The sequence below is a fragment of the Mycteria americana genome, chromosome 2 (assembly GCF_035582795.1).
Source record: "Mycteria americana isolate JAX WOST 10 ecotype Jacksonville Zoo and Gardens chromosome 2, USCA_MyAme_1.0, whole genome shotgun sequence".
Classification (NCBI taxonomy): Eukaryota; Metazoa; Chordata; class Aves; order Ciconiiformes; family Ciconiidae; genus Mycteria; species Mycteria americana.
The window spans coordinates 55,361,836-55,388,602 of NC_134366.1; the positions used below are offsets into that span (position 1 = coordinate 55,361,836).

General features: G+C 35.4%; 1 protein-coding gene across 9 annotated transcripts in view; it reads right to left on the reverse strand.

Moving 5' to 3' along the window:
• The window catches only part of BBS9 (Bardet-Biedl syndrome 9), a 326,477-nt gene that overhangs the window by 166,829 nt on the left and 132,881 nt on the right, over window positions 1–26,767 (reverse strand). For all 9 annotated transcript variants that reach the window (XM_075493494.1, XM_075493495.1, XM_075493493.1 and 6 more), the window contains one exon: window positions 9,338–9,520. In XM_075493494.1, the coding sequence (XP_075349609.1) occupies window positions 9,338–9,520 (183 nt within the window). The remainder of the gene's footprint in view (window positions 1–9,337; window positions 9,521–26,767) is intronic.

Consider the following 26,767-nt stretch of genomic DNA (forward strand, 5'->3'; position numbering starts at 1 on the left):
CTTGTTTGTTGTAATACAAATGCATCCTGTCTGGAATCGTGAAAGTTCACACACATCATGGGTTTCTGCAGAAGCCATTCCTGAATCCTGAATTTTTGAGGTTTTTTTGTCATCTTAATTTTCTTTTTAACTTAACTTCTTACAACCATTGATCCATTTCTGGGAACTGATGAAAGGAACTCTTTTATGCACGACATGAATGGAGTGGTTTGGCTTCTTTGTTGCCAGTTTCAGAGGTCTGTTGTGTTGCTTTTTAGCACTGAAATCATCTAACACTTCATCTTTCCTTTCCTCAAGAACTTTTCACCAGTTAGCTAGGAAAACTGAGGTGTTGTTTGGGTTTTGCAGATGCTGTCAAAGCTGTCTGCAGGCATGCAATACATCAGGAGTCATGCATCTTGCTGAAGAATGCTATACATCCAACAGCAGGTCTGCCATACGTGAGGTCTGTAACTTCAATGAGGTTCAGCAAGATAATTTTTGATACAGGAAGAGGAATCAGACCTTGTTATACTTGGACTGGAGAAAAAAGTAGAGAAAACATATGCTAAAAAAAGCATCTCTCCAACTCTCTGAAAAAAGCTCTCTACAACTACCTCAAAGGAGCTTGTAATGTGGTGGGTGTCGGTCTCTTCTCCCAAGTAACTAGCAATAGGACGAGAGGAAATGGCCTCACGTTGCATCAGAAGAGGTTCAGATTGGATATTAGGAAAAATTTCTTTACTGAAAAGGTGGCCAAGTATTGGAACAGTCTGCCCAGAGAGGTGGTGGAATCACCATCCCTGGAGGAGTTCAAGAAACGTGTAGATGTGGCACTTCGGGACATGGTTTAGTAGGCAGGGAGGTGTTGGGTTGACAGTTGGACTAGATGATCTTAGAGGTCTTTTCCAACCTTAATGATTCTATGATTCTTCAGACATCTCACCGCATCTCAGCCCATATTTTATTTTCACATCAGTGATACACTTGGGGAGGAACTTCTCTTCTCTTACTACAATATCTTTTATTAGGTTACCAATATAAGATGTTATGAAAGGCTGACAAATGAGTTTGTGTTGCCAAAAGCTGTGAAATATGGAACCACACCCACTCAAACATTTTAGCTCTGAAAAAAAACACAACTTGACAAAAAGTTTGTTTCCTATTTGAATTCTCACAGTACTTTAGATCTACTCACCACTAACTTCAAACTCAGCTCTGTTGCTTCAAATTGTGGAATTTCTATTCTCTCAAAGTGCACAGGTGAGGACAATGAGGATAGTGGCAAACCAGACTTGCATGCTTACTTGGATAGCCAATTTTCAAGCTTATGCTAGAATTATTGTTTTTTTGCTTGAGACAGTAGCTTGAGCAAAGATCATTAACTCCTCCATTGTTTGTACAGCCTTGTCTTATGACCAAATGCCTGTTTTACTTTTGCGGTATCAAAACCAAATCTTGGCTATATCAAACTCTCGCTTCATTGAAAAAGCCAGGAGAAGATGGCGAAATAAATTATGCAATCTTTATGTTCCTTTAATTTGAACTGGCCTGTCCTAATGTAAAGTGAGTCTACCACCACCTGTGCAGACAGGAGAGAATACCGGTACATCATTCTTAATCTAGGAATTAAGACAAAGTGTCCTACCATTAACTAAAAGGAAAAACTTCCATCTGAAAAAAATGGCTACTCTGAAAATCATGGTAAAAAAGTGGGGTTTTTTCCTGGGATCTTTTAACAGGATGAAAGATTCACATGACATCTTCTCACACTACCTAGCAATATCTTCATAAACTCCAGTAGACAGATTATACAACACAATGTGTGAACAATAGCTATAGGTTATCTAATAACGACCAAAAAAAATGCTACATTATGACTGCAATTTAGAACCAAGAACAACCATCAACAAATTCAGAACCAAAAGCAGTAATACCACAACTGGTCCGTGTCGTCATCATCGTTCATCCCCGCTCAAGAACAACGATTGGATGGTTTGGTGATTAGATCTTGATATACCCTCTCAGAAACATTTCTGACTTTCAGATCTGAGGGAAATTATTAATTTAGCTGCATATCATTAAGTCATATGTTCAATATAAATAATGAGCTTTATAAAATTATTGGGAATATCTCTATCTTATTTTCTCAGAAGATGCCATGATATGTGGTTGGCTTTTTTTAATCAGACACTAACATAGCATTACAGTATTTAGAATAAAAGTATCATAGCTTTGAACTGGTGTGAGACAATCAGAAAATAAAACCAACCATAAATATGCAACTTTTCAGTCTATAAACCCTGTCCTGTTATGTAATATAAAGGCCATACACTAACGATGCTGAAACTGATAAGTTTTTTCAGTGTATAAGTAATTCCAGTGGAATTTTACAATCAATCATAAATCACATAATATTTCTAAAACACTAGTACAATACTTTTCAATACATAGCAAGAGACTGCAGGCCTTTCAATTAGGACACAATATCAAGGGAATTCTCCACTGACAATCAGCTACTTTAAAAGAAACAACCCAAAAGAAAGAGTCACTGATAAAGTATATTGAGTGTTAAGACCTTTTGGTGAACAACATTGCCGTAATCACTGTAATGCATCACTCTTGTCATTAAGCAGTTTAGATGACAACTGATCTGAACTCTGGTATGCAGCACATATTCAGTAATTACTACTGCACTAAAATATTTTAGCTTCTCTTTGTACCTGAACTAGATAGATTACACTACCCTAACAAAGAGAAAGTTTAGAGGTCCCCATCACAATATTACACAGAGAAAGATGTCTGATAACAGAAGCCTATTTAATCTATCAAACAAAGGGTATGTCTCTTGGGGCAACTGCAATACTTTGTAGGATATCCAAGTTAGGTTTGTTTTAAAGGAGGTAATATATGCTGGAGGCAAACTAATCACAGCAGAACGCAGTTCTGCCTTGACTAACTTACACCAAGAAATAAGATCCCTGAGTAGGCTTCTGCTCACAACTGAGACAGACCACTAAAGATTAACTTTAGCATCTCTAATACTGGCAGAATAAATAAGGTGATAGCTCAAGTTAAATAAAAAATTAATTCTCAAAACTTCTTTTTAAAACACATCTAACCAACAGATATGTCAGATTCTCCATTAGCACAAGGTTTATACCAAGGCTGAACGCTTGTTCTGAGCTTGATACAAGTTCCAGGGAATACAATTAAACAAGACAAGAATAGAAAGATTCTTTCTGTCCTTAGAACATTTACAATTCATAATGCACCTCAAAACCTGTTTCTGCATAATTTTGTTTAAACTAATTTTATGCCATTTGGAAGAAAAAGAGAAAGCTTTCTTTTTTGAAAAGCAGTACTATTACAAACCACCAGAAGCGAGCCTTTTTAAAAAATAAAGATCTTATCTCCCCTTCTTCCCGCAAAAGCCACCACAAAAACTGCAAATTACAAAAAATTTTGAAAATACAATTGGGCATAGCTTCTTCTACTAGTCCTTTGCAGTGGAAAGCATCAGATAAAGATATATTATGGATTTTCATTAATACACAAAAGGTTTAAACAGACCACACTAAGCCTTTCTTTCTCAGACCAACAAAACATTGGCACTTTTCTATTCTAACCACAGAATTCACTGTGAAGAATCACATGAATTCAGCTACAGATGAAGATCACTAGATAGTGGTGTAACTTGCCTCCAACTTGCTATGTTTGCCATAACCCACTGTCTTCTCAGTAAATAAAATTAACTGCAGGAAGAAAATGATTCACAAACATTTAAAGGAACTGTGATAGTGCTTAAAGTAGCGGTGAGACCACCACCTCGCTCTTCAAATCCCCTCTTTCCCCCAAATTACTTGCCACAAACATTTGATCTTTCATTTCTAGACAGTATAAAATTGACAAGTAATCAATCAGTTTGAAACCCTGCTTTTAAGGGATCACAAATAAAAGTAAAGTAGAAATGGTTACACATCAATTTGCAGTAACTTAGTGACTTTACAACCACATGTCCTTCTCTCCACCTACTCTAGTTGTCTCTGGTGTGCTTCGGTCCTCTTGAAAGCAGGCTAAGAGGCAGAGTGCTAAGCAAAAGAGTTTAACTTCCATATCAAAACATAAAATCAAAGAAGGTTGGTACCTGAGTCATGCTCTTACTTCTCTTATTCTCCAGCTGGGTTACATATACATGCCTTAGCAAAAGGACATTGACAGGATCCAGGCACCACTACTCCATTTTTAACCTCTCTCCCTCATACTGGACCTTCCCTGCCCAGGGAGGAGTGGGAATCTCATTCCTTCACCTTCATCTTTCCCTCACTTGACAATCTTATGCTGCTCTGAACCAAAACTAAACTTAAGACTGGGGTGGACCTTTTTTACTGAAAAATTATGGTTTTTACCAGGAAAAGCTTAAAGCTCCTTCCTTTTATTTTGGTGATTAAAGCTTTAAAACCCACTAGCTTCCTCCGCCCCGCCCCCCCCCCCCCCCCCCCCTCTACTGGACTTAGATGCTTGACTGTACCACAAGAGTCTTTCTGAATGGTTCTGTTGCATGGCCTTGATTCAAATAGGAGGAAGACTGGTTTATTACTTTTGATTTTTGAAAAAGGACAGTCGACATCATTTAATGTGAAGTATTTTTTTCCCAGCTGGAAAAAAGGCAACAAATTTCATGTGATTCTCCCTGTAAAACTACTTATTTTCAGCTTTATTATCCATCTTGTGTCTAGAAAGAAGAAGGGGGAGGGGGCAAAAATAATGTATCTGCTATAAACTTGTCTGTTCACAGAAATGAAGAATACAACTGTATGGAAAACTGGTTCCAAGTTACTAGTTGTCACTGCCCACTGCCTTGTGGTGCTTTTGGGTTTTTTGTTGGTTTGTTGAGTTTGGGGTTTTTTTGGTTTTGTTTAAGAAATTTAAAAAGTATTTACAAAATACCAAAAGATAACTTGTACTGGCCCATGGCAAACAATAAAATATAAAATATTTCAGCCTATTTTAAAATATTTCAGTCTGTTACACAGTTGGAGCTTCACATTTAAAAAGTGGTTAAAATGACAAGCAGAATATAGAAAATACAAGACACAAAAAACTAATTCCAGATGTATTTTACTGTGATTAAGACCTATGTTGGATTATACTCTAACTACAAGAATTAGCGAAAAATGACAATTTCCAATAGATTCTAAGAATTAGGGCTCATAAAAATTACTCTTGCTAAAGAGGTAATTATTAACTCAAAGCTTCAACAGTACTAAACATTAATGGAAAAATTCAATAAAAAGTTGGGTACTGTCAGTCTTGACAGAATTAAGCCTCCTGGCATTACAGAAATAACCTTATCTTTAATCTTGAGAACTTTCACTCAGTAAAGGATTCTTTCCACAAAAGGGTATTTTCTATGTTACTCAAGAACTCTACAGTAAAACCCACCTGCTATCATGCATAAAACCTAGCAGGCTATCTAGTCTTTCGCAAGTGACTGATCTTTTCTTTTCCCGGTGATTCACACTGAGATCATCTTCTTACATAAAGCACAGACACTTTTGATAGTAACTCCTATGACTCTTACTAGGCACTTCATGATTTTCTCTGACACCACCTCTTTCATCATTGCCTTAAAGTATATTTTTCTACTTTATCTAATCAACACTGTAAAGTAGTAAATTTATAGTCACTAACTTAAGTTAATTACACTAGATCATAGAGTCACTTAAAAATGCATTTCACCCTCAGGCATTTTTTTTCTTCCAAATTACAACTTCAATAAGAAATTAAGATTGAATACAGACATTTACTTGGTTGGTACAATTCCAAACATAAATAAAAGGAGATGAAAACATACTTCCTCGATGCCAGTTTATAGCTGTTACTATTAACTATAGTATCACAAATGTGAGTATAACAAGAAAGGGACGATTCTGAGCAATGAAGCACCTGTATGTCATTATTTGGTAACATCATGAGAACTATGAAAACATTTATTCTTCAGTAAAGTTACTATTGATGGCTATACTGCTGAGGGCCCTCCATCAGTCCTAAAGTTAGAATGTTAGTATTGACAGACGTTTTTTCCCTTTGTAATATCTTAAACAAAGAAAGCATTAATAGCTTAACGATCAGACATGAGCCATCAGTCAATTCAGACGCCATGCAACCATTATATCAAACCTATCCCGTGTAGCATGAACCCTTTGAACCCTTTAAAATAGCCTGGACAAATTCCCTCCTTTCCCAAAAGGACTTCTTATTGTAAACATATGGTTTATCACAGACTCAGCATTTTTCAAATATCTTTTTCCATCCAGATAACTCAGCTTGGTAAAGTATAATCACTGGAAAACATCTCTTAAAATGTTCCTTGCTTTTTTCATTTTTCAGACTTTATAGTACTTCAAATTGTTGTCACTCTCTGTTATAAGCTAAGAACTAATACGTTAGTCTTGCAGGACAGACACCAACTCTCCTGAAAAAAGTGAATTGCATAATAAAATCTGTGTTACATCATTAATATTATTATGGTGATCATGGATTCTTTTGCCTCCAAAAGCACTTTAAAATAGTTTTCTACCATATATTTCAACAGATAGCAAAACATAGGACTCAAAACCAGTATACATTTTAAAGTATAGTTTGCATGGAGCTGCACACTATGTTCTGAAATACTGACAACATATACTTCTACATTTTGAATATGGGTTTAATTTTAGTCCCACAGTAACAAAGTACATTGGGACAAAACTGCAGCTAAATTCCGTGTGAATAAGATTAACTTTTATTCGGTTTTGGCATCACTTTCTTAATGGTTTCATTAGCAGAAGGATTAGCTCATTTATCCCACTGGTCAAAAGCAGAGACTTGAGACATCTCATTCAATTTCTGGTGTTATACTTCTCAGACTGTGCACAATTCTTGAGAGAATCACTGAAAAAGAGGAATGTCCTTGTATTTCCAATACTAAACAAGAGCAACCCTTTTAGTCAGTTTAATCGAAGCAATACTATTTAGGTGCTAGTTAGAAGTTTACTGCTGGGAATAAAATATGATGCAAAATATCTGTTATTCCCAGAAAATATGCAAGTTTGTAATATTGCTTCCACTATATCTTTGTAGACAAGAAAAAACAAATTTTACATATTCTTAGACAAAAGTTTGGAGCAACAGAAACCATTTAGCAGTCTGAGAAAAAATTGGAGACAATGGGAACACAAAACACCACTTTAGTATTTGCTAAATATCTAACTGGAGTGATTGCCAGGTCTAGTAAACAAGATGCAATCTGTTGTAAACGGAATGGCATGTATGAGAATAATGTTGATGTTATGGTCAGAGAAGCATTTCTTTTTACGGTAACAGTATATTTGAAACATTTCCCTTTCATTAAAAAAACACTTCCATAATTTAATGCTCACAAGGCAGAAAATGTTCTGGAGATGCAGACTGCACCCAAACTGTCTTCTACCACATTCCCTTCAAATAAAAATACAACAAACCATTGTGCAGAATTGTTTGAAGAGTAAATAAAAATTCTTCAGAGTACTTTCTTTCACCAGCGTTCCACTCAACTGCTTGCAAGAAAACCTGAACGCTAGCTAGGAGCTTCTGTCTGTAAATATCATTGGTATGTCAGAAGATTTCCCCCTTCCTTGCCTAAACTTCTCCTTAAATTACACTCAGATTTCTGTGGTACCATAACAATTTCAATATGGCACATATTTCTGTATTTTGTAAAGGTTTCATTCCATTTCCAACTCCAGTTATTGTTGGTTTCATTTTTCATCCTGGCTGCTCTGCAGGACGTACATCCTTACAATATTTATGTGAGGCCTTACAGCTTTAACATGGAATATTGTTAACTACTATATCAAAACCACATCAAGATATATACTGAAGTGATATCCTGTATTATAGGATACACAACAGATTTCACCCTGTTTTATCAAAACATGTGTCAAAGCAATGCAATTCCTGATGGCAAAATAAAACTGAATCATGCAAAAAATGGTTGTTTGGGCTTTCATGAGATTCATATGAACTTTCTTTCAATTCTGTTCATGGGAATGCATACTCCTCAGTTGTGCAGCTTGATTTTTCAAGTTTAAATGAGGAAAAAAATCCAAAACAAATCTCAACAAAACTGTTTTGCTTTGCCTGCTGGTCAATATCATGCAAAATGTCAACTCAGTTCCCCCCCCCCAAGGTGGAATTTGCAGATGATCCTAGATTCACTGGGAACCCAGTGCAAGCTTTCTAAAAGGCCACAAACCATTCTAAGTGTTCCAGGCATGTACCAAAATCTGGATTCACTGTACATTGCAAAAACCTTGTGCAGAGAATGAAAATTAAAATTAATGTGTACTTGGATAGTTCTTATTTTTTATTCTATAGAAGTAATTTGCGAAAGGTTATGCAGTATACTTTATAGTTCCGATACCTAAAAGAAACTATTAAGGCATATTAATGTCAGAGTTTATTTCTCTTCTAACTGTGGCATGTTATCTTTAAGTACTTTATTCTAGAACCCAGTAAAAAGGCTGGACTTGAAAGTAACTAGAGATCAACTCTAGTTGTTTTAAGTTTAGAACATTCCTTAATTCAACTAAAGCAGTGTTTAGCTGGGGACCTTAGGCGAGGATAGAATACAGCATTATCTTTCTTTACAGACCATTCTCCAAATTTTGGACACAATCTCACATAGTCACGCTCATTAAATCAGAGCAGAATTTGCAAGTTATCTACACAATGCAGGACTATCTAGAGCATGGTTTGGAGAATACAAATCTATTCACAGTATTTTCTATATTTCTATTCATGGTATTATCTATTCACAGTATTTTCTTTGTGTAACTTTCATCCATTATATAAGCCAATGTGCAAACGCTAAAGACAAAGTATGGCAAATGCTTAATAGATTAAATGTATTGTGTGTGTACATGTCTATATTTTATAGTTCTATTGGAATGTGTGCATGTGAGTACATTTGAACATATATAGCATTTATATTAGAGTCTTCAAAAAATTGGGGCTATTCTGTTTGTGCTAATAACTGGACAGAAGCTAAAACCAGCTAAACTTATGTGAGATGCTTCTACTTGGGTTGATAAGGAAGGATTAAATGGAAGTTAACTGGTATCACCCATATCTTCTAATGAAACATTCTATAATCGACCCCTACTTTCCCACTTTCCTGTGAAATCAATGTAGTTTGCATCAAATACCTACTTAATAAGGCTACCAAATCACTTCAAAGGACAGTCTTCAGCAAAGTACATGGGGAAATATGTAAATTTCAGCACTTAAAGCTCTGTCAATGAGCGTTTTTCGAGCAGCTCTTACAGATTCTTACCAGCTCTTGTGTATCTTCTGCTAATGGCAAAAACGTAGCTTCCAGAATAGCAACTTGATCAGCGCTAAGCTTCTGCCACAGACTAATCAGCATAATCACCAGATGGGTGGCACTTTTCAACTTTGTGAATGCCTGGAACATGTTGGCTTGATTTTCTTCTGCTGCATCTGCTAGAGCTATTACCTGCAAAAATTACAAACGTCTGTCAAGTATAATTTTACCATCCATGAACACTCAACACTGAAATTACCTTTGGCACACTCTTGTTTTCCTTTAGAAGATCCTGAGGAATTCTGTTTTCCATAAACACAAACCACAGAGTATTAAATGAGTTATCATTTATCTAGATTTTTCTTTTGCATACCCAAGGCAATCTCAAGTCCATATGGCAACAGGATTAATCTATTTAGTACAATCAGTGTAGAAAGGATTCTGTTTAGAGTATATTCTTAAGGCATTCCTGAAATTGATCCCCATCATATCACATAATACATGATAACAGAGTAACTTTCAGGTTTATACCGCACAAGACACTAATCCCCATATGACCAGCAAGCCTACTGTATTAATCAAAAACAATACATTGATTTTATGCAATTAAAAATGCAGTATATAATTATTTCCACATGACCATAACTGCCATCTGTTACTTTATTAACTCTCGGGTCTCTCCATGTTTTGCACTAGTTCCTTAAGCTTTTATGCCAAAATGTAAACATTATGGATTATATATATGAAAGCAATATCACTTTAACTGCCAGACATTATGAAAGAATTTTCAAAATAAAATAAAATGGCAGATTCACTTCTTGTAAGATGGTAAGATAGTTTTGCTGAGTACTTCAAAGATGGGGAAAAACAGAAGAGCTATTATATGATATTCTACTCAGTTCAGAAATAACTTGTCATTGTATATAATATTGTCCAGTCACAGCATTACAAAAATTGATATTTTGAAAAACATTGCTATAAATGCCTTCTTCCTTGAAATACAATGTTTAGACATTTTCCATCACTGGTGAAAAGTGAAGATGACAGTGATTTCAATATGCAATTGCTATCATTTCAATATTACAACAAGAGATTTTCCATGGTATTTGCACTGAATTACTTCAACTAAAGGAAAGGAACAAAGGTTAGGGGTTTATCCTGGGGGAACACAACTTACAAGACCTGCTCTCATGAATGCCACTACATGTTCATGTTGCCTGAATAATACTTGGCTTACAGCAGCTCTGATTAGCTTCGTTGTCATTTAAATCAACACAAAGCACCTCCCTCAAACACCTTCTCCTTCTGTTTATTTATCTGCAAAATGGGGTAATAGGTGCTTGACTGAGTTGTGAAAAGCCTCACAGAAATGCAGTTAAAGTGTAATTAGTATTACAACAGAATTTACAACGTAAAACTTGCAGAGCTTGATCCATTAACATTTGGCAACAGCAGGAAAATGAAAATACTATACGATGCATCTTCAGCCGGGAAACAAAGCCAACCAGCTGTTAGCATTTGGTGGAGGAAAACTATTTTTAGACTGCAACACTGGCATTAAAGATGTGTGTGTGTTCCCTCCAAGCTCCCATGTGACTGGGAAGATAAAGAAAACAGAATTTTAGGGAACTATAAATATGAAACATTTCAAACAAAATGTGTTGATAGCTTTTGTTTTAGATTTTAAAATGTAATGTTTCCAAATAAAATGGAGAACCCACAGGACACTCATGAGTCCAAACACTACATAAATCAGAGCCAAGTAACAAAACAAAACCAAAAAAGCCCAGCTAACCATGTGAGAAATTAATTCCAAATAGTGAAAACCAACATGACATACTTTGGTTAGAGGAGAGTAACAGCATCACAGACATGTCACCTGATGTAATCGTGCCCACATTCAGTTTGCTCGGACCAAAGCCCTGATGTTCTTCATACCTCATTTTCTACACAAGGTGGAGTTCCATATTGCAGTTACTTTTCAACAGAGTTATGAGTGACAAAGCTACACAACAAACACAACACTATGTAGTACTCTACATCAGTTGCATCTGACCACTGTAACCAGTAATCGTATGCACTATACAGCTTCATCTTTCTGAGGAGACAAGCAACAACAGTAAAGTTCTCCTCAGTCTAACAGGGGCCTTCAAATACCTGATCACCTTTCTTGTCCAATATGCATTTGAGAATTTTGGGAAGAAAAATATGCTAAGATGAATTTAACACACTGATGACATTCATCAGTATGCTTCCTATAATATCATTACTGGATGGGATAGTGCAATGGATAAATTCAGAATTCCTGGCATTTGGAATAAAGGCAAGCTAGCTGTATCCTATTATGGATAATGCTTGGCTAATATCAATTTTGCTGAAGAAGCAGGCAAACACAGTTGCACTTGTGTGACAACTACCTGAACCCCACTTACACAACAAAGGTAAAGGACATCTATACTGAGTCATTAATGAATTCCTAGGTGGTCTCTGTGCTATATTTCAACTTACACTGTACTGTATACCTCAGAAGCATAAATCGCATAAAGAGAAGTAACTGACATGGCCTTTTACCTTAAGGATCCTGCATTTCAGAATTTGCTTTCTTTCCATTTTATAACCATGAACAAAGAAGATACTCACCCTTTCATAGGCTACAGATGTAAAACAAATAGCCCAGTACTCCCAAACAATACGTGATGTACCAAGCCTATAAGCTTTTTTGAAAGCAGCTTCATAAAAAACCCTAAAAAGCACAACTGTTAAAGTTTGTGTTTGGTACAAAATTCTACAGTTCTAATGCACAATAATACAAGACAAATATACTAGTGACAGGCTTAAATTTCTAAAGGAGAGGTGCTGTCTTGGAGTGTTGCAGGTCACTGAAACATATAGCAATTAAATCTTTACACGACTGCATATATACAAGTTCTACTTTACATTTGCAGACAAACCAAAGAGGGAAGAAAACATTTCTAAGTACTAATTATTCTGTTAATAGATGAAGAAGTGACCTAATATAGCTTTCTGAGATCTGGAATATCCAGGATAATACAATATGAATTACCATAGGATAATGTAGGCACACACAGCAGTGACAGCAGTCATTGTAGTTTTAAAAAAGCCTATACACAGACAGAAAAAAGGTTGTCAAGAAGACAGCACCCTTTGAGATACCCTAAGAAAGCCAAAGCAACACGGAAAGCAGCTGGAAGGGACTAAAGATACTTTGCCAATACATGGTTCCACAGTAAATAGTTAATATGAGGGGGGAAAAAAAGAAATCTTTCCTCACAGAGGGAAATTACTCTAAACATCTCCCAGGACATCAGCTATAAATTTTAGAAGCGTTCTGGGGTTCTTCATTCAAACACTTGCAGAACTTAAGGATTTGTAAGTTCTAAAAACATGACTTCACATTTTTAATTATTTTACTTTCACCTGAACATTATCTCTAATTGCATTTTACAATAGTTGAGGGAAATAAAGAATCCATACCCTTTGCAAACTGAGATCCTAGTCTCTTCAGACTCAGTCATGGTTTCTCCATAATTTCCTAACTATATCTTCAATTCTCACAGTCCAATCTGCTTAGTTAAGATCTATTTTATCATCTTTTTAAACAGATATAAAATAATAAAAAAAGCAAATCCCTACAAAATAATAAAAATAGCAAATCCCTCCCTGTCTCACTTTTTCACAGGGTAGGTGGAAAAATATATTGCAACCGTCAGTCTCAAGTGTAGCTTAGATGCAAAGATTTTAGACCAACTGGAAACTATCAAGTAAAAAGTCCATCTATGTTCTATAAGGCCCATCATTGCCTACTTAACATTTTTCTTTCTCCTTCTTTAATATCACAAAGCTTTCAAACAAAGAAAACTAAAAATAAGTTTTTCAAACTTTCTTTCTAAAAGCAATGGAAGAAAGGAAAGTGGCTGATGCAGGAAAAGATTTAAGAGGTACTGGAATGGGTTGAAAGTACAGTATTGAATATATAATTTTACAGCTGATCAAAACTTGCTTTTCATTTACATCCTTTTTTGTTTAAATTTTTCTGACCAAATTCTTGCTCTGTTCCAATACGCCTACCTACAGCAAAGTACAGGCCAGTTATTAATGAAAGCATGTTGTAAAAAGAAAAGAAAGAAGAGAAGAACTATTCTCTAAATTAAGATAATATTTAAGATTTTTACTAAATTTCATATCCACAGTTGCAAAGGTAGAGCTGAAATCCAAAATTATTTTTATAATCTTGAGAACTTCACCCCTCCACACCAGCACCAGGATTTGACTGCGATAATTTCCAAGCATAGAGCATCTCTCATGTCTTCAGCCTTAAGTGTTCAAGCAGAAAGATTTCTCTCCATGCTTATTTCATTGCTAAGTAGACCTTATACGATGTCAAGCATTTGAAAACTGTAAACTAACGGTGATTCAATTCTTAAAAACAATCAGATTTCTCCATTATTAGTGCTTACTTAAAGATATTTTTTAGGACATTGTTTAACATCCAGCAATAACTTCAAAATTACTAATCCCTCTTGAAAAAGGCTTGCAACATACCCACTCTTGTATATTCAGACAAGTTCCTTGGGGCAATAATGAACATCACTCTCCCAGGCTTATTCCAATAATACAAAAAAATACAAATACAATTCCAAAATTACAAAATGCCTTCTTATTAGCTAGCTAGGAAGTTGATGAAAACTTTGAAAAAGTAAAGGGCAAGAAATGAGTATGAAGTTCCAAGGAGCTTTCTTTTGAGTTGGTAGTATATTTTCTTGGAGTCCCTAACACGATTGGGAGTGAAGACTCTCACAGGTTTTATGCCATATTCTAGAATGAAGAACAGGAAATGTGACTGACAATTTGTTTTTCTTTTTTTAAAACAGCCAAGAAAAACATAACTGTCCAGCACTGGTGAAACTTTAGCCAACTAGTGTTATTCTCATCTAGTTCTATCACATGGGGTTCAGCTTCTAGTAAATTTGAAGTATCTTCATTTTTAGCAGAAATCAAGTTTGAAGAGAGCAGATGTTTGGCATTTAAGGAATATGGAATCTCTTTACATTTCATCCATAGCACTTAGGAGCAAGTCTTCTACGCAAAATGTGTTAAAATATGAAAAATAACATCAGAAATGTAACTATTCTGAAATGGACACAAGGATGATGAATTATCAAGACTATTATGTACTCCACAGTAAATTAATCCATAATCAAAGCCTTTATACCTGGTTTCAAAAGAGTACACAGTTATACAAGCAAAAACAGAGATCACAAGCTCACAGGTCTCTTCTAGCAATCGTTCTTATGGAATAATTTATTGCAAAGTAGTTAATTGATCCAACCCCTTCCAACTACTTTTAAACAAAATTAGATCTTCATAAACCAGGATTTTAATGCATATAAAGCAGAAAAAATAGAGAGCTGAGAAATTCTAGGATTACTGCTTGTTCATTCCCATTGCAACAGGACATTTACTACTACTCTATTTCACCCTTTCCCACATTCACTCATTTTAGAGAAGGAAATAAAACTCAGTTACTAAATCTAACAAGATCTAACATAATATTTTTTGTGGTTTTAAGAAGTCTCCATCACATATCCTAGTTCACATAGAACATGTAAGCATTTAAAGTCAAATACTTTTTTCCTTACAAGCCCCTTTGTTTACCTTGCACACATGGAATGCAGCCATATACAAAAGCTAAGACACCAGCAAAGCAAACCTTTAAAACAGATAAGACAACATAAGTGATAATATCAATTTAATTAATAAAGTCCTGAATATCCCTTAGTCTGGGAGTAAGGGATAATTTTCTTTTTTAACGGCCAACTCTCAAAGTAGTTTACAAAGTAACAAAACAGTATTTAGCAGCCTGATCCCCTGTGCAGACCATCTCACTCAACAACCATTGTGCACACAGCTTTTGACAGGTGACTAAAGCTTTATGGAATGCGGACAAAGATATCCATGTCAGAGCACGATCTTTATCAAACACTCCGTCACCAGAAAGAATAACCATGTCACTCCTGCAAGGGAGCACTTCTAAACGCTGTGGCGTTCCCACAGCGCTGCAATGGGGACATGAGAGAGCACATTGGGATTAAGTACCTCAAGCCACAATTAACTGACCCTTATAAGAATGCCTCAGCTAGTGCTAACCATGACCGCAGTTTTTAAAACTGTGGCATAGGCCCACCATGATATCAACATCGCATCAATTCACTAGACAACAAATACTCAACTTTGAAGTGAAGCTCAACAAGACCTCGATCTGAGAAGACAGCAGAGACGAAAGACATTGCAGCATGACGACCCATGCTTTATCTGCATGCACCCAGCTACCTCCTGAAATTCTATTGCCTCACTTGATGAACGTGAAATTATCGATCATCACAAAGTAATTACTACAGCAATCTGTGCCTCTGGAAACTAGAACAGCCAGATTAAGGAAATTCGCAAGGTTGCAAGGGAAGTTGTGTGGTTTTGTTTTCTTCTATGTTATTTCCACAACAGAATTATCATTAACAGCTCTACTGCACCTTTCTAAATTGGAATTTGCCACGAAGCAGCATCGCCTACAAAGCACAACACAGGTTACAGGTTAAGATGGCAGTCAACTCATTCTGTAAGAGCCAAATGCATGTACTGTTTAAATTCAGAATCCTCTTCTGAGACTTCACATATATCAAAGCTGTGTCTGACCTTCACAAGCCAAAGCAATAGCCAATTATTATCACAGGGAGTCATGCTGCATCATTTATTTTATTTCATTTTAAAAACTAGTGACAATGATGTTAATAAGAAACTCTTTTGGGATAAAGTAACTTTCATTTCAGCTATACAGAGACATAGTAGTATGAATATGATCAGTTCAAATGGAAAAAGAGATCTCCACCCTTTTCGTTCTTCCTCTTTAGAACACTCAATAAGGAAAAAGGCTATGACTTTGTCTTCACAAGTCTCTCTTCCCCTAGCTTTTACCTATACCACTATACTCTAACTAGACATTTTTTGAAAATTACTGCAAAATATTTAGTGGGTTCAGGACCCTGGGCACATAGAGGAAAGAATACATAGAGGACAATTATTTAAATACCTGACACTTTACCTCCTCTTGATAGCCCATCCACAAGTAAATATTGCAGCCAGTTTTGCATGTGAGTAACCGCTTGTTATTTGGTACAACAATTAAATACCAAGACGGGGCAAAAAAAAAATTTTCTTGAAGGAAGGCTACAAACATATTCCAAAATACATATGATACTTTTCAATACATTTAGAAGCAAGTTCTACATTATAAAATCCAAATTTAAAAGTGGGGTTATAAAATTAGTAGCTTATCTGAGAGAAATAACATCTGTTACAAATTACAAAAAAAACCCAGAAGCCAGTGAGTTACAATGAATCCTTTACTTACGCCTTCAAAACAGAAGTTCCATTTAAGCATAGGGATGTGCTAAATAACACACAGATATGTCACAGAATCTCTGATAGTCAATGAATATTGAAGATAGAGTTTCACTGTGAAGCTGTGGTTGAATTGGCAGCAATGTATAAAAAAATACAGCCAAACACTAGCTAAATGGAGATAGAGAGGTGGAGAGCTCGGTTTGTATCACCAAATATATGTTATTATGTAATGATGACCAAAAAAATTTTACAACAAGAAAACAAATTTTAAACAGTGAAGTTGCATGTTTTGTACATTAAAATAAGCTGTGAACCTAAACAAACAGTTTAAAAAACTAACACGGGCCTCCTCTTGCAAATTTCTAGTTGTATTTCAGTCCAATGGGATTTATGGGTGGCCAGGAAATCAACAGAGACCCATTAGATCCTACTTCGGCAAACATTTATGTACAGTGAAGCTCAATGGGTTTTGCTAACTCCAGTGGGAATGTTGCATTGATTCAGTAAAGGCAGGATTTCATCCTATTAAAGACCACTACTCACAGTGTGATCAGTCATATGCACCTAGTGGGAAAAAAGCATTTGCAGCATGTTAGATATCAGGTGATGAGTGTAGTTTTAGAAATCTAGAATAAATCCACAAATCATTGCTTCCCAGAAAGTACACAGTAAAACACTTCTCCTAAATCAGGCTCATCTCATATTTATATTATTATAATAATGAAAAACAATAAACATGTTGACAAACACATCTTAAAAAGGTTAATAAAAACAAACCCAACTAACACACAATAGAGATATTTTTCCATCTGTATAGATGAACACAAAGCCATTGCAGCAAATTCTATTCTAACACCTTTAGCAATAAAAGCATCAATATCAAAAAAATCAGCAAGCCAGCCAAGACAGTGAAGTACTAAGCTAAATTCCAAGCCATTAAACTTGCCCACCCAATCCCACTTGCGATGTTGGCACTTTGGCACTGCTTTATACTGAACCACCTGAGGAAATTTCCAGAACTCCCCATTCAGGTTGAGCTACCATATAATTTTAAGCGATTAGAAAACATTGTGGTTGCTAACACAGTGTCTGGAAGTAACAGTAAGACTCAGAATGATTAAATTTAAAGAATACACTCTGGAAACAAATTCTAAACATAGCAATCAAAGAAAATGGATGGCAGGCTAATTAGAAGCTCAAACTTAACTACAACACTGATTTAAGGACATCTCATTAAAATTACTTTTTTATTTTGAGACACTTTATAGAATTTCTCTATTATTAGTAAAAGCTTGAGAACATGTGCCAGTACATTGGGAAATAAAACAGGCTTCTCAAGTCAAAGTGCAAAGGTCACAAAACCTAAGAATTGCTTGCTTGAACACATTGTCTTTCTTTGAATTACCAGTTTTCCATAATTTCTTCTATTTTTTGTTCTGAAAGAGACATAACCATTTCAAAACAAAGGAACATCATGATAAAATGCAGGTTTTATAAAACTCAGTCAAAAACAGTCTGTATAAAACTTGAAGAGAATTCAGCAGAGATATTGGAGTTCACTACATTTTACTGGTTTACTAGCAAAAAAAAGAAAGATGGTTTCAAAAGAGTCATTTAGTGAAAGTAAAAATTCATTGTTCATGCAAGGTGCCACAACAGTAAGTTTGAGACAAAGTAGACTCTTGCATTCCTCCACAGATGAAGTACAGCACAGACCACAATAATGCTTGCTCCACAACAATACCCAACAAATAACCTTTACAAACTTGAGCTGCACCCTACTTCATATGATATTCAACTTCTACGCCAACAGTTATTGCCATACAGGTGTGATTATTTTCAGTGACGTAGATTTCATTTTATGAGAGCGAGATAGATACTGATAGACCAAGAATATCCTACTGCCAAGTCACACAGCAGGTGGACTTAACCTAATAATGAAGAAGCAAAGAGCTTATCATATCCCTGCCTGTGACCCTCCATCTACAGAAAAAGAAAGAAAACAAAAAAGGAACCACCTGAAGTAACATTACAGTGTATTCAATGGCAACTCCTTAGGTGGTGATCAAAAGAACATATATTTTTAGGTCACCGAATTCGTTGTGCTGCAGATAATGGCCATGATGCTCAGATAATGGCTCATGATGAAGAATGATGCTCATTCTTCTGCACACCTGGAACTGCACCTTCTAAGTCTCTTCTCTCAAACCAACAAATTAAGAAAATTCCCACCTGAAATACCCTGCTAATTCACAAGCACAAAGCCCACAGGAACAGAATCAGTGCAGTTTTCTTTACAGGCACACCTGCTCTAATCACACAATAAACTCCAGCAGTGCATTCTGCCAGTTAAGCCTAGGAGTTAGAATTTAAACAGAAATCAAAAAATAAAACCAAAAGAAGCAAATGTTCATCCCCTAAACTGGTTCATCTTATGTTCAAAATAAGACAAGCTGTAAACCTAGTAATTATTTTAGTGTGCAAAAATTATTTTATCACAGGATTATTCTGACGAAGTATGTCTCACCATAGGCTATGGATTGGTGACCAATAAAGTAAATATCAACATTATACATGCACATACGTATTTACAGGACTGGGGCTTTATTATTAATCACAACATTCTATGTTCTCCTGCTGCACTTCTAAATATATCTGAAGCTATATGGCTTTCTAACATTCACTTCAAAATACACTATTTAATGATGCACTTATAATCTCTTAGCCTTTGAGAAATGTCACAAAAAAGGAGTTCAAAATTGGCAGTATAGGCAAAAGTCCTTCACCCATGTCTTTGGAAATATGACTTTTTCCCACTTTCAGTAGGGCAACTGCACTCATATCCCACATTGTTGTTCTTTTTCTTAAAATAAATGAAAAGATAGAAGAGCTAACAAACACATTAAAGAAACTCCTTCCAATATGTTTAGCACCAATTCTCTACTGAAAGAACAGCTGTGTGGCAAACTTGCCAATTTTTGAGATAAACACATTTTTTACCTAGTCTCACTACCTATGTACCCTGGTATGCTGACAGAAAAGCAAGACAGTTCAGGCCCACCTAGAGGCTTTGGAGGCACACTCAAAGATTCAAAGTTCAATTCAACTCTGCTTCCTATAGAAACCCATTGTTTCCATGAAGGAAAAAAGTGTTAAACAGCCTACCATCAAATGCAGAAGAATTAATGCATTTATGTTGCATCCTTCCATGCAAACATCTCATTCCTTGACTTCTCCTTTATTCTAACAGGCAGCTGAGTCTATGGAAGAGATGGGACAAGATGTGTAAGGTCTTTTTTAAGTCCTGCTGTCTAGACTGAGATTCCCACTGGGGCTGCTAGAAGTAGGGGAGCAGAGGAAAGAGATAGCAAGTGTTAGGTACAATTCAGTGTCTGAAATGTGATAATTAAACTTGTAACTTTTTCTTGTCTTGAATCTAGAAAAATCTCCTCATTGTCTAAGCAGAAGTTTATGGACAGTTCTACTGCATAATATTTGGATTAACAAATAGTACCCTCAATTATGTAGAGCAGGAAAGGGCTCATTTTTCAACACTAATATATAACCACACGCAAACACACCCCACTAAATTAGTAACAAATGCTCTTAGTGATTTTGGCTGAGATAGACTTTCTGATAAGAAAAGATTTTCCTTTCAAAAAAGCTCAATTTAAACACTTGTCTTGTTCCCCTGATGTAATACAGCTGAAGTTCATGCCCTGGTTCAGTCAAATCTAATAGTTTTAACTTAGTTTCAACCATTACTGGTCATAACAAGATGTATTCAAAAGGGTGTTTATGTTTGCTTTATTCTATTGCATCAAAGTTAGGAAAACACATCTGGGTAGCTACATTCTAGCAACACTGCAGACCAAAAATCCAGATAAACGTTTTGTCTAGAGGGATGACTAAATAAGTTGGCCAAATATCAGAACAAATTCACTTTGATGTTTCAAGTTGGTGGAGCTCAGAAACATGACCTAAATTATACAGTTACATGCTCTGAAAGAGTAGCAACTATCTCTTCCTTTAGCATCTGCTCAAAAAAGAAAAAAAAAAAGAAGCATTTGTTATGAATGATGGCAGAATTTAACATTAATAAAATGGTAGGAACTTAAGGAAAAACGTTTGTCTACTTTCACTCATACTCATGAATAGTTCATATTCATACCTTTTTCAGGACCATCTCTAGTGCTTTCCTCCACTGTTATCAAAAATGCCTTGGAGTCTGCATAAGAGCCCATGGAGAAGGATGGCATTTGAGATTCACATTGCAGGTGCACATGGCTGAACTCAGACTGCATTGGCAGGTTCCATGTAAGCAATTCCCTCAGAGTGATGCTGAGCCGCTTGTCAAAAATTAATGATGAAAATATATAAAAATAGATAAATCCTCATATCAGGTGTAGAACTTACTGAACTCCATCGATCATGTAAGAAAGCGGACAGCTGGCATGTTGTTAAATGATAGGACTGGAGAGAATTACTGAGCACCATTCCTGTGGCAAGAAGTACTAAAGAAAACCTTCTGTGCAATGAGAATATGAACCAAACATTATGTTCTTTCCTAAATGGAAAATTCCTAACGGAAAATATAAAAGAAAAATCATTTCCCAAAGGAAATAACTCCATTGCAAAGCTTACCATTAAAGGAGCTGGAGGAAGAAATGTCTGCTACCCTCATAGAGCAAAGAAACTATGAAGAACCAGGAAGATATGCAGCCTTGCTTTCTTTTGGATCAAATACAAGAACACAGCTGTTTAAAACAGAGTGAGATCCACAAAGACAAATTCTAAGATGAGGTGGCTAGTTTCCCTTAATTTCCTTTATAAACTGTGGAGGGACCATTGCCTTTTTTTTTTAAACCATAGAATGTATCTAACTTTCAGTGCCTTTGACTCCAGAAGACCCTTCTTTCTCTCCATTGACTACAGAGGAATTCTAATTTCTCTAGATGAAAACTGCTTTTGTAAATCTTGCTCACCCACAGCATAACAAAGCAAACCCCACCTATTCAAGAGATACACATAGATGATCTTTAGCAGTAAATACTGTAATAAAACATACGAGAAATAGTATCAAAGGACAATTTCATCTCATTAGCATCAATATTCATTATCAATAAACGCCTTTCCCTTAACTTTACTGAAATAAGCAACTGAATAACAGATTTTAAGCAAGATGTTGCTATATGCTTAAGTACTGCAGTATAGATGTATTCTTGTGCCACACCATATTGTACATCAGGACCCTCTTAAAATTTCTCCCTCCTCTATACAGTTTATCTTTATTCTTTCTTAAAAACAGTTATAAAAGTTGGAGGACATTACAAATTTTAATTTTTACAATATCAGCTATCCTTAATACCTTTGTAGGTATGAGTTAGTGATCATCCCTTAAGTACTAATGAGACAGGCAAAGAGTAAACTTTTTGCAACACATATTGTTATGAATGGCATTTTTTTGCAGGGTTCACAACACATCACAACAAAAGCAAAATATAGAGAACAGCCAATTTCATGTGATCACAATGATTTTTCAGATTTCCATTAAAACTGAAGTACTGAATTCAAGGGAAAATTTTGAAAAATAGTAACTTAACACTCCACTGAGCATAGAAGGATCTTGTTTGAATTTTTTATATTTACAAATTAACAAAGCATAGTAGCCAATTTTGTAATTTATATATTGGTAAATTCCTACACAGATACACTTCATTAATTCTACATGAGGGGCATTTCCAGCCTTTCACTACCATTTGGAGCTACTTCCATTACTTCCTATAGGGAAGTCTTTCAGTTAAAGGCACAGGTTCCTTCTCACATCGCAGACAAGGATAACTACTACACTGAAGTTTCCTCAACTAGCAGTTTGACTCCCTCTGTACATACTGAGATGACAAAGCTTTAACTACTACTTTACAGCAACTGTACATTACAGTCTGCATGTCACTTGCTTGATTAGCATTCCTCATCTCAGCAGAATGACTGAACTGCCAACATAAAGAGCCACAGTAGGTGAAATAGTTTCAAAAATATATTAATAACCTGCATCCCCAAGTTATGTGTTTCTGAAAACCTCACTCTTCTTCAAAATATGCATCCAGAAAGCAGCTATCATTGCTTTATTCTGTAGTAAAAAATAAAGCTATCCCCAAGACCATCAGGTCACTTGGCACTACTCTAAGCCTGTAACAGCCACTTAAGGCAAGAGAATAGAGCAATGACTACATCACACCACTTACCAGCCCTCCTGTTCTGGACATCGGAGACACGCTTCAAGTAATTACTTAGGATCAGATACAAGGCTATCCACGATATAGTTAGGTTCCATTTTCCACAACTCCTGTTTGACCTGGGACAATCCGTCTCCTGCAAATGACTACAGAAGTCTACCCTTCCTCCCTTTATCCACTTCTCTTCAATATACCCTTGATGAATACACGTTGAATAGGTCTCCTGAGGTGTGTACACATCAAGGCTTGAATTTTCAGAGTCAGGTCTTCACCTGACAGCAAAAGCATAACGTCCAGAGTCAATTGAAAAAGGAGAATAGGAATAAGTGAACAGTTCAAAGCATGTTACATACTGGTATTCACCACAACTTTTTCTTCCACATAGTAGCACAATATTAAAGACACAAAATTCTCAACACTTTCCCTTACTGTGAATAGTAACATGCTTTAAATCTGCAAAAGCAGCCAAGAAAGTGGTCCAATCTAAATTAACCACAGACATTTTTAGTTCCCTTAAGAACAAAATTTTAGTACATTTGGTTTTGGATTCATGATCTATACAGCTCGAAAGTTAAATAGTTCTGGCTATAAGTAAACTAAAGCTTTACCCAGAAACTGTTAAAAATATTTCTTTTCCCATTGAACAAGCCATTCCAACCTAAGTCTATACACCACATACTTCTGTTTAAAACGTAAAATACAGTTTAAAAAAAAATCAACATAAACTCAAAGCAAACAGGTATCCTTTATTTGGGGGCCAGGTGGTTAAAGCATCACGTTTAAGAAATGATCGATGCGAGAGTTGTTGTTTGGACCCTTGGGGGCCCATCCACAGAAAACAAAATTCCACTACTTCAACTGACATATGAACAAGGACAGCATGTAAACACCATATCATATTAAAGTTATTTTAAGTGGTTTTCCATTTTTTGTGCCACAGATAACACATATTCAAAGTATTAAAAAAGCTACAGGTAAACAGTATTTTGTGATGGAAGCAAGTGATTTTAGAATACTGTAAAAATGGTTATTCTCTGTTTGAACCTGAAGTTTTATCACAGGCAACAGTACACTGAATTCACATAGCAAGCAAGTTTCGAAACAGAATACTGTACACTGTAGACTCAACTACAATATGCATCTATACTATAACAAAAGTATTAGCAAGTAAGACTTAAAAACTACAGTTTAGAACACACCTCACATGTCTCTGGGTAACAGAGGGTCACAGTGCTCACATGCCAAGTTATACACAAAAAGGCTTATATGTTCATTAGAAAGTTATTGCTTCAGAAAGTCTCACTAATGTGGTTAACATTAGGGTAAAATGGACCACAAGTTGGGAAAAAAAAATCATTTTATTCTGCAGTCATCTTTTCTAGTATGTCCCAAGCACTGTAAAATTAATTAACTCTAAGTAAATTTCTCAAATACAGTATATGTAGGTCAAACTTCATAATCTTTTTTTTTTCCCCCACATATCTAAAACCATGGATTTTTGCTCCACGTTTGTTCTACAGTAAATCTGTAAAAGCTTAAATATTGACCAATTATAAAAAATAAAATTTACTCTGCATTAATAAAGCCAGAAGTTTTCTTTAATTCAAAGAAAGCTTTGTCACTGACTTCAGCATAACTGAGATGTTACACAAGGAAAAATCAAATGCAAAATGTAAACAAGCTAGTAAAATACATTTCTTCCAATATATCACCCTAATTCTTAATCATATTTTTATATATATAAAATATATATAAATATACTAAATATATATAATTCTTAATATATAACTATTCTTAAATAGCAGTTTTCTGTGTGTGGATAAAACATATTGTGTGTGGATAAAACAGAAAAATTGGAACTGCCCTGAACTTTAGCAAATAGCTACCCCGATGTAATAATTCACTTGATAAAAAGTAGCTCCATATTAAATGAAAAAAAGCTTTCCCCCAAAGTTAATATTTAGCACTTTCAACATTCGAAGATCACTACCATTATCAGGAGTTATTATCAGAGTACTGATGGACAAAATCCCTTTCAAAATGGCAAGGGGGTACTTCTGTCAGTAATTATCCCTGCTAATTGGAAACTGTCCTCTTTCATTTAGTCTTTTCTAGTGAGAGCTCCTCTTATCTGTTTTTCTCCATGTGATATCAGCCAGTGCCTGTCTCAGTTCACCTGCTGCTTCATTTAACAGTCTTACTCCTCCATAGTAACTCGTTGCCTTTTCAAATGTCTTCCAATTTTCCACATGTTTCGACCTGGGTATGTCTCAATTTATTTCTTTATTATCAATCTATAAAAATATTGCAATGATCTTTTTTTTGGTCACTTTATACAACTTCTAATGGTAGATGAGTTAGGAGCATAACCTTATGTATGACAGGACATCAAGATACTCTTTTCTTTCAGCTTTGAGGACGATGTTTCACAGATGACATATGAACAGATTTTACAATAAGGTATTACCTGATTCTGTAACCCAGCTACAGCTCTTTGAAAAGCAGTGTAGTTTTAGCCCCCTCTCCTTTGTCTTCAGGTATCCCCCATCCTCCCTGTCCTTTTGTGGTGATTTTGCAAAATAATATCCATAACAAACAGTAGAAATGGGAGGCAAACTACGCAGAATTAATAACAATGATAGTAACAAAACAGAATCCTGAACATATAGCTTTTTCCTTAATCACTGCATAATAAAATTCAATAGCATATAATCAATAAAGAGTTTTGTGGAAAATGAACATCATTTTTTAAAATAATTTAAACTAAACATATAATGAAAGGAATGTAAATAAAAATCTCATATCTTTCCATAAATTTGTATCAACCGTTATCGATTATATTGTACTCCTACGTAACTTTCTAACACAATTCCATTTCAGCCATTCCATTATTTTACCCAAGATTAATGTCAGGCCAACATCCTTACACTTACCTCAGTCTTCCTTTAATTCATTTGAACATCAGCTTTACCCAGTTCTCTGGAACTGCCCTCCTTTGTCAGTTCTTATTAACCTTACTTGTACAGGGAATTGTTCTTCCAAATCTCTAAAATTCTTATATATGAGCTGAACTGGGGATTTTAAAACGTTTATAGTAATGTTTAATATTCTCCTTAGTGACTACTGGAAACTATTACATCATTTGATTGGAACACAACTTTTCCCTTTAGATCAATTAAGAATATATATTCAACATTTCTGCTTCTTGAAGTTACTATGTCATATTACAGCTGGGGGAAAAAGTCAATAAAGCAACTCTTCTAACGGAAAAAAATTATCTAATATGAATGTACCTGTCTCAGGTAATTGGAACTTTTCAGATTCTTGAAGATTTAAATGCAAAATAATATTCCAACATCCTTGTTTGCAGAACGCCCCCCTCATACTGACTCTTATACATACATTTCAAAACCCTTCAGAAGAAAGCTGGAGGAAAAATATGCTATTAACTAATTAACTGCAATAGGCAGGGGATCAAGCAGGTTTCTTCCCTATTGTGCTGTGCTCTTTTATCCCTATCTTCTCTTCTCAAGCAGACTGATACTGCTTCAACACACATAAATACCTCTGCAGGAAAGAAAACACACACCTGCACTAAACTTATTCTTAGAGCTTTTCCTTTAATGTGTCATAAATGTAATTACGACAACTGAAATAGTTAATTTTATAATTTCTATTTCCTTCCATTCCTCTCTGCTTCAAGAACATCTGATGCCACAAGTTCAATAAGTAAAATATTAACCCATTTGCTTTAAGTTAACCCAATAAAGTAATTTACAACTCA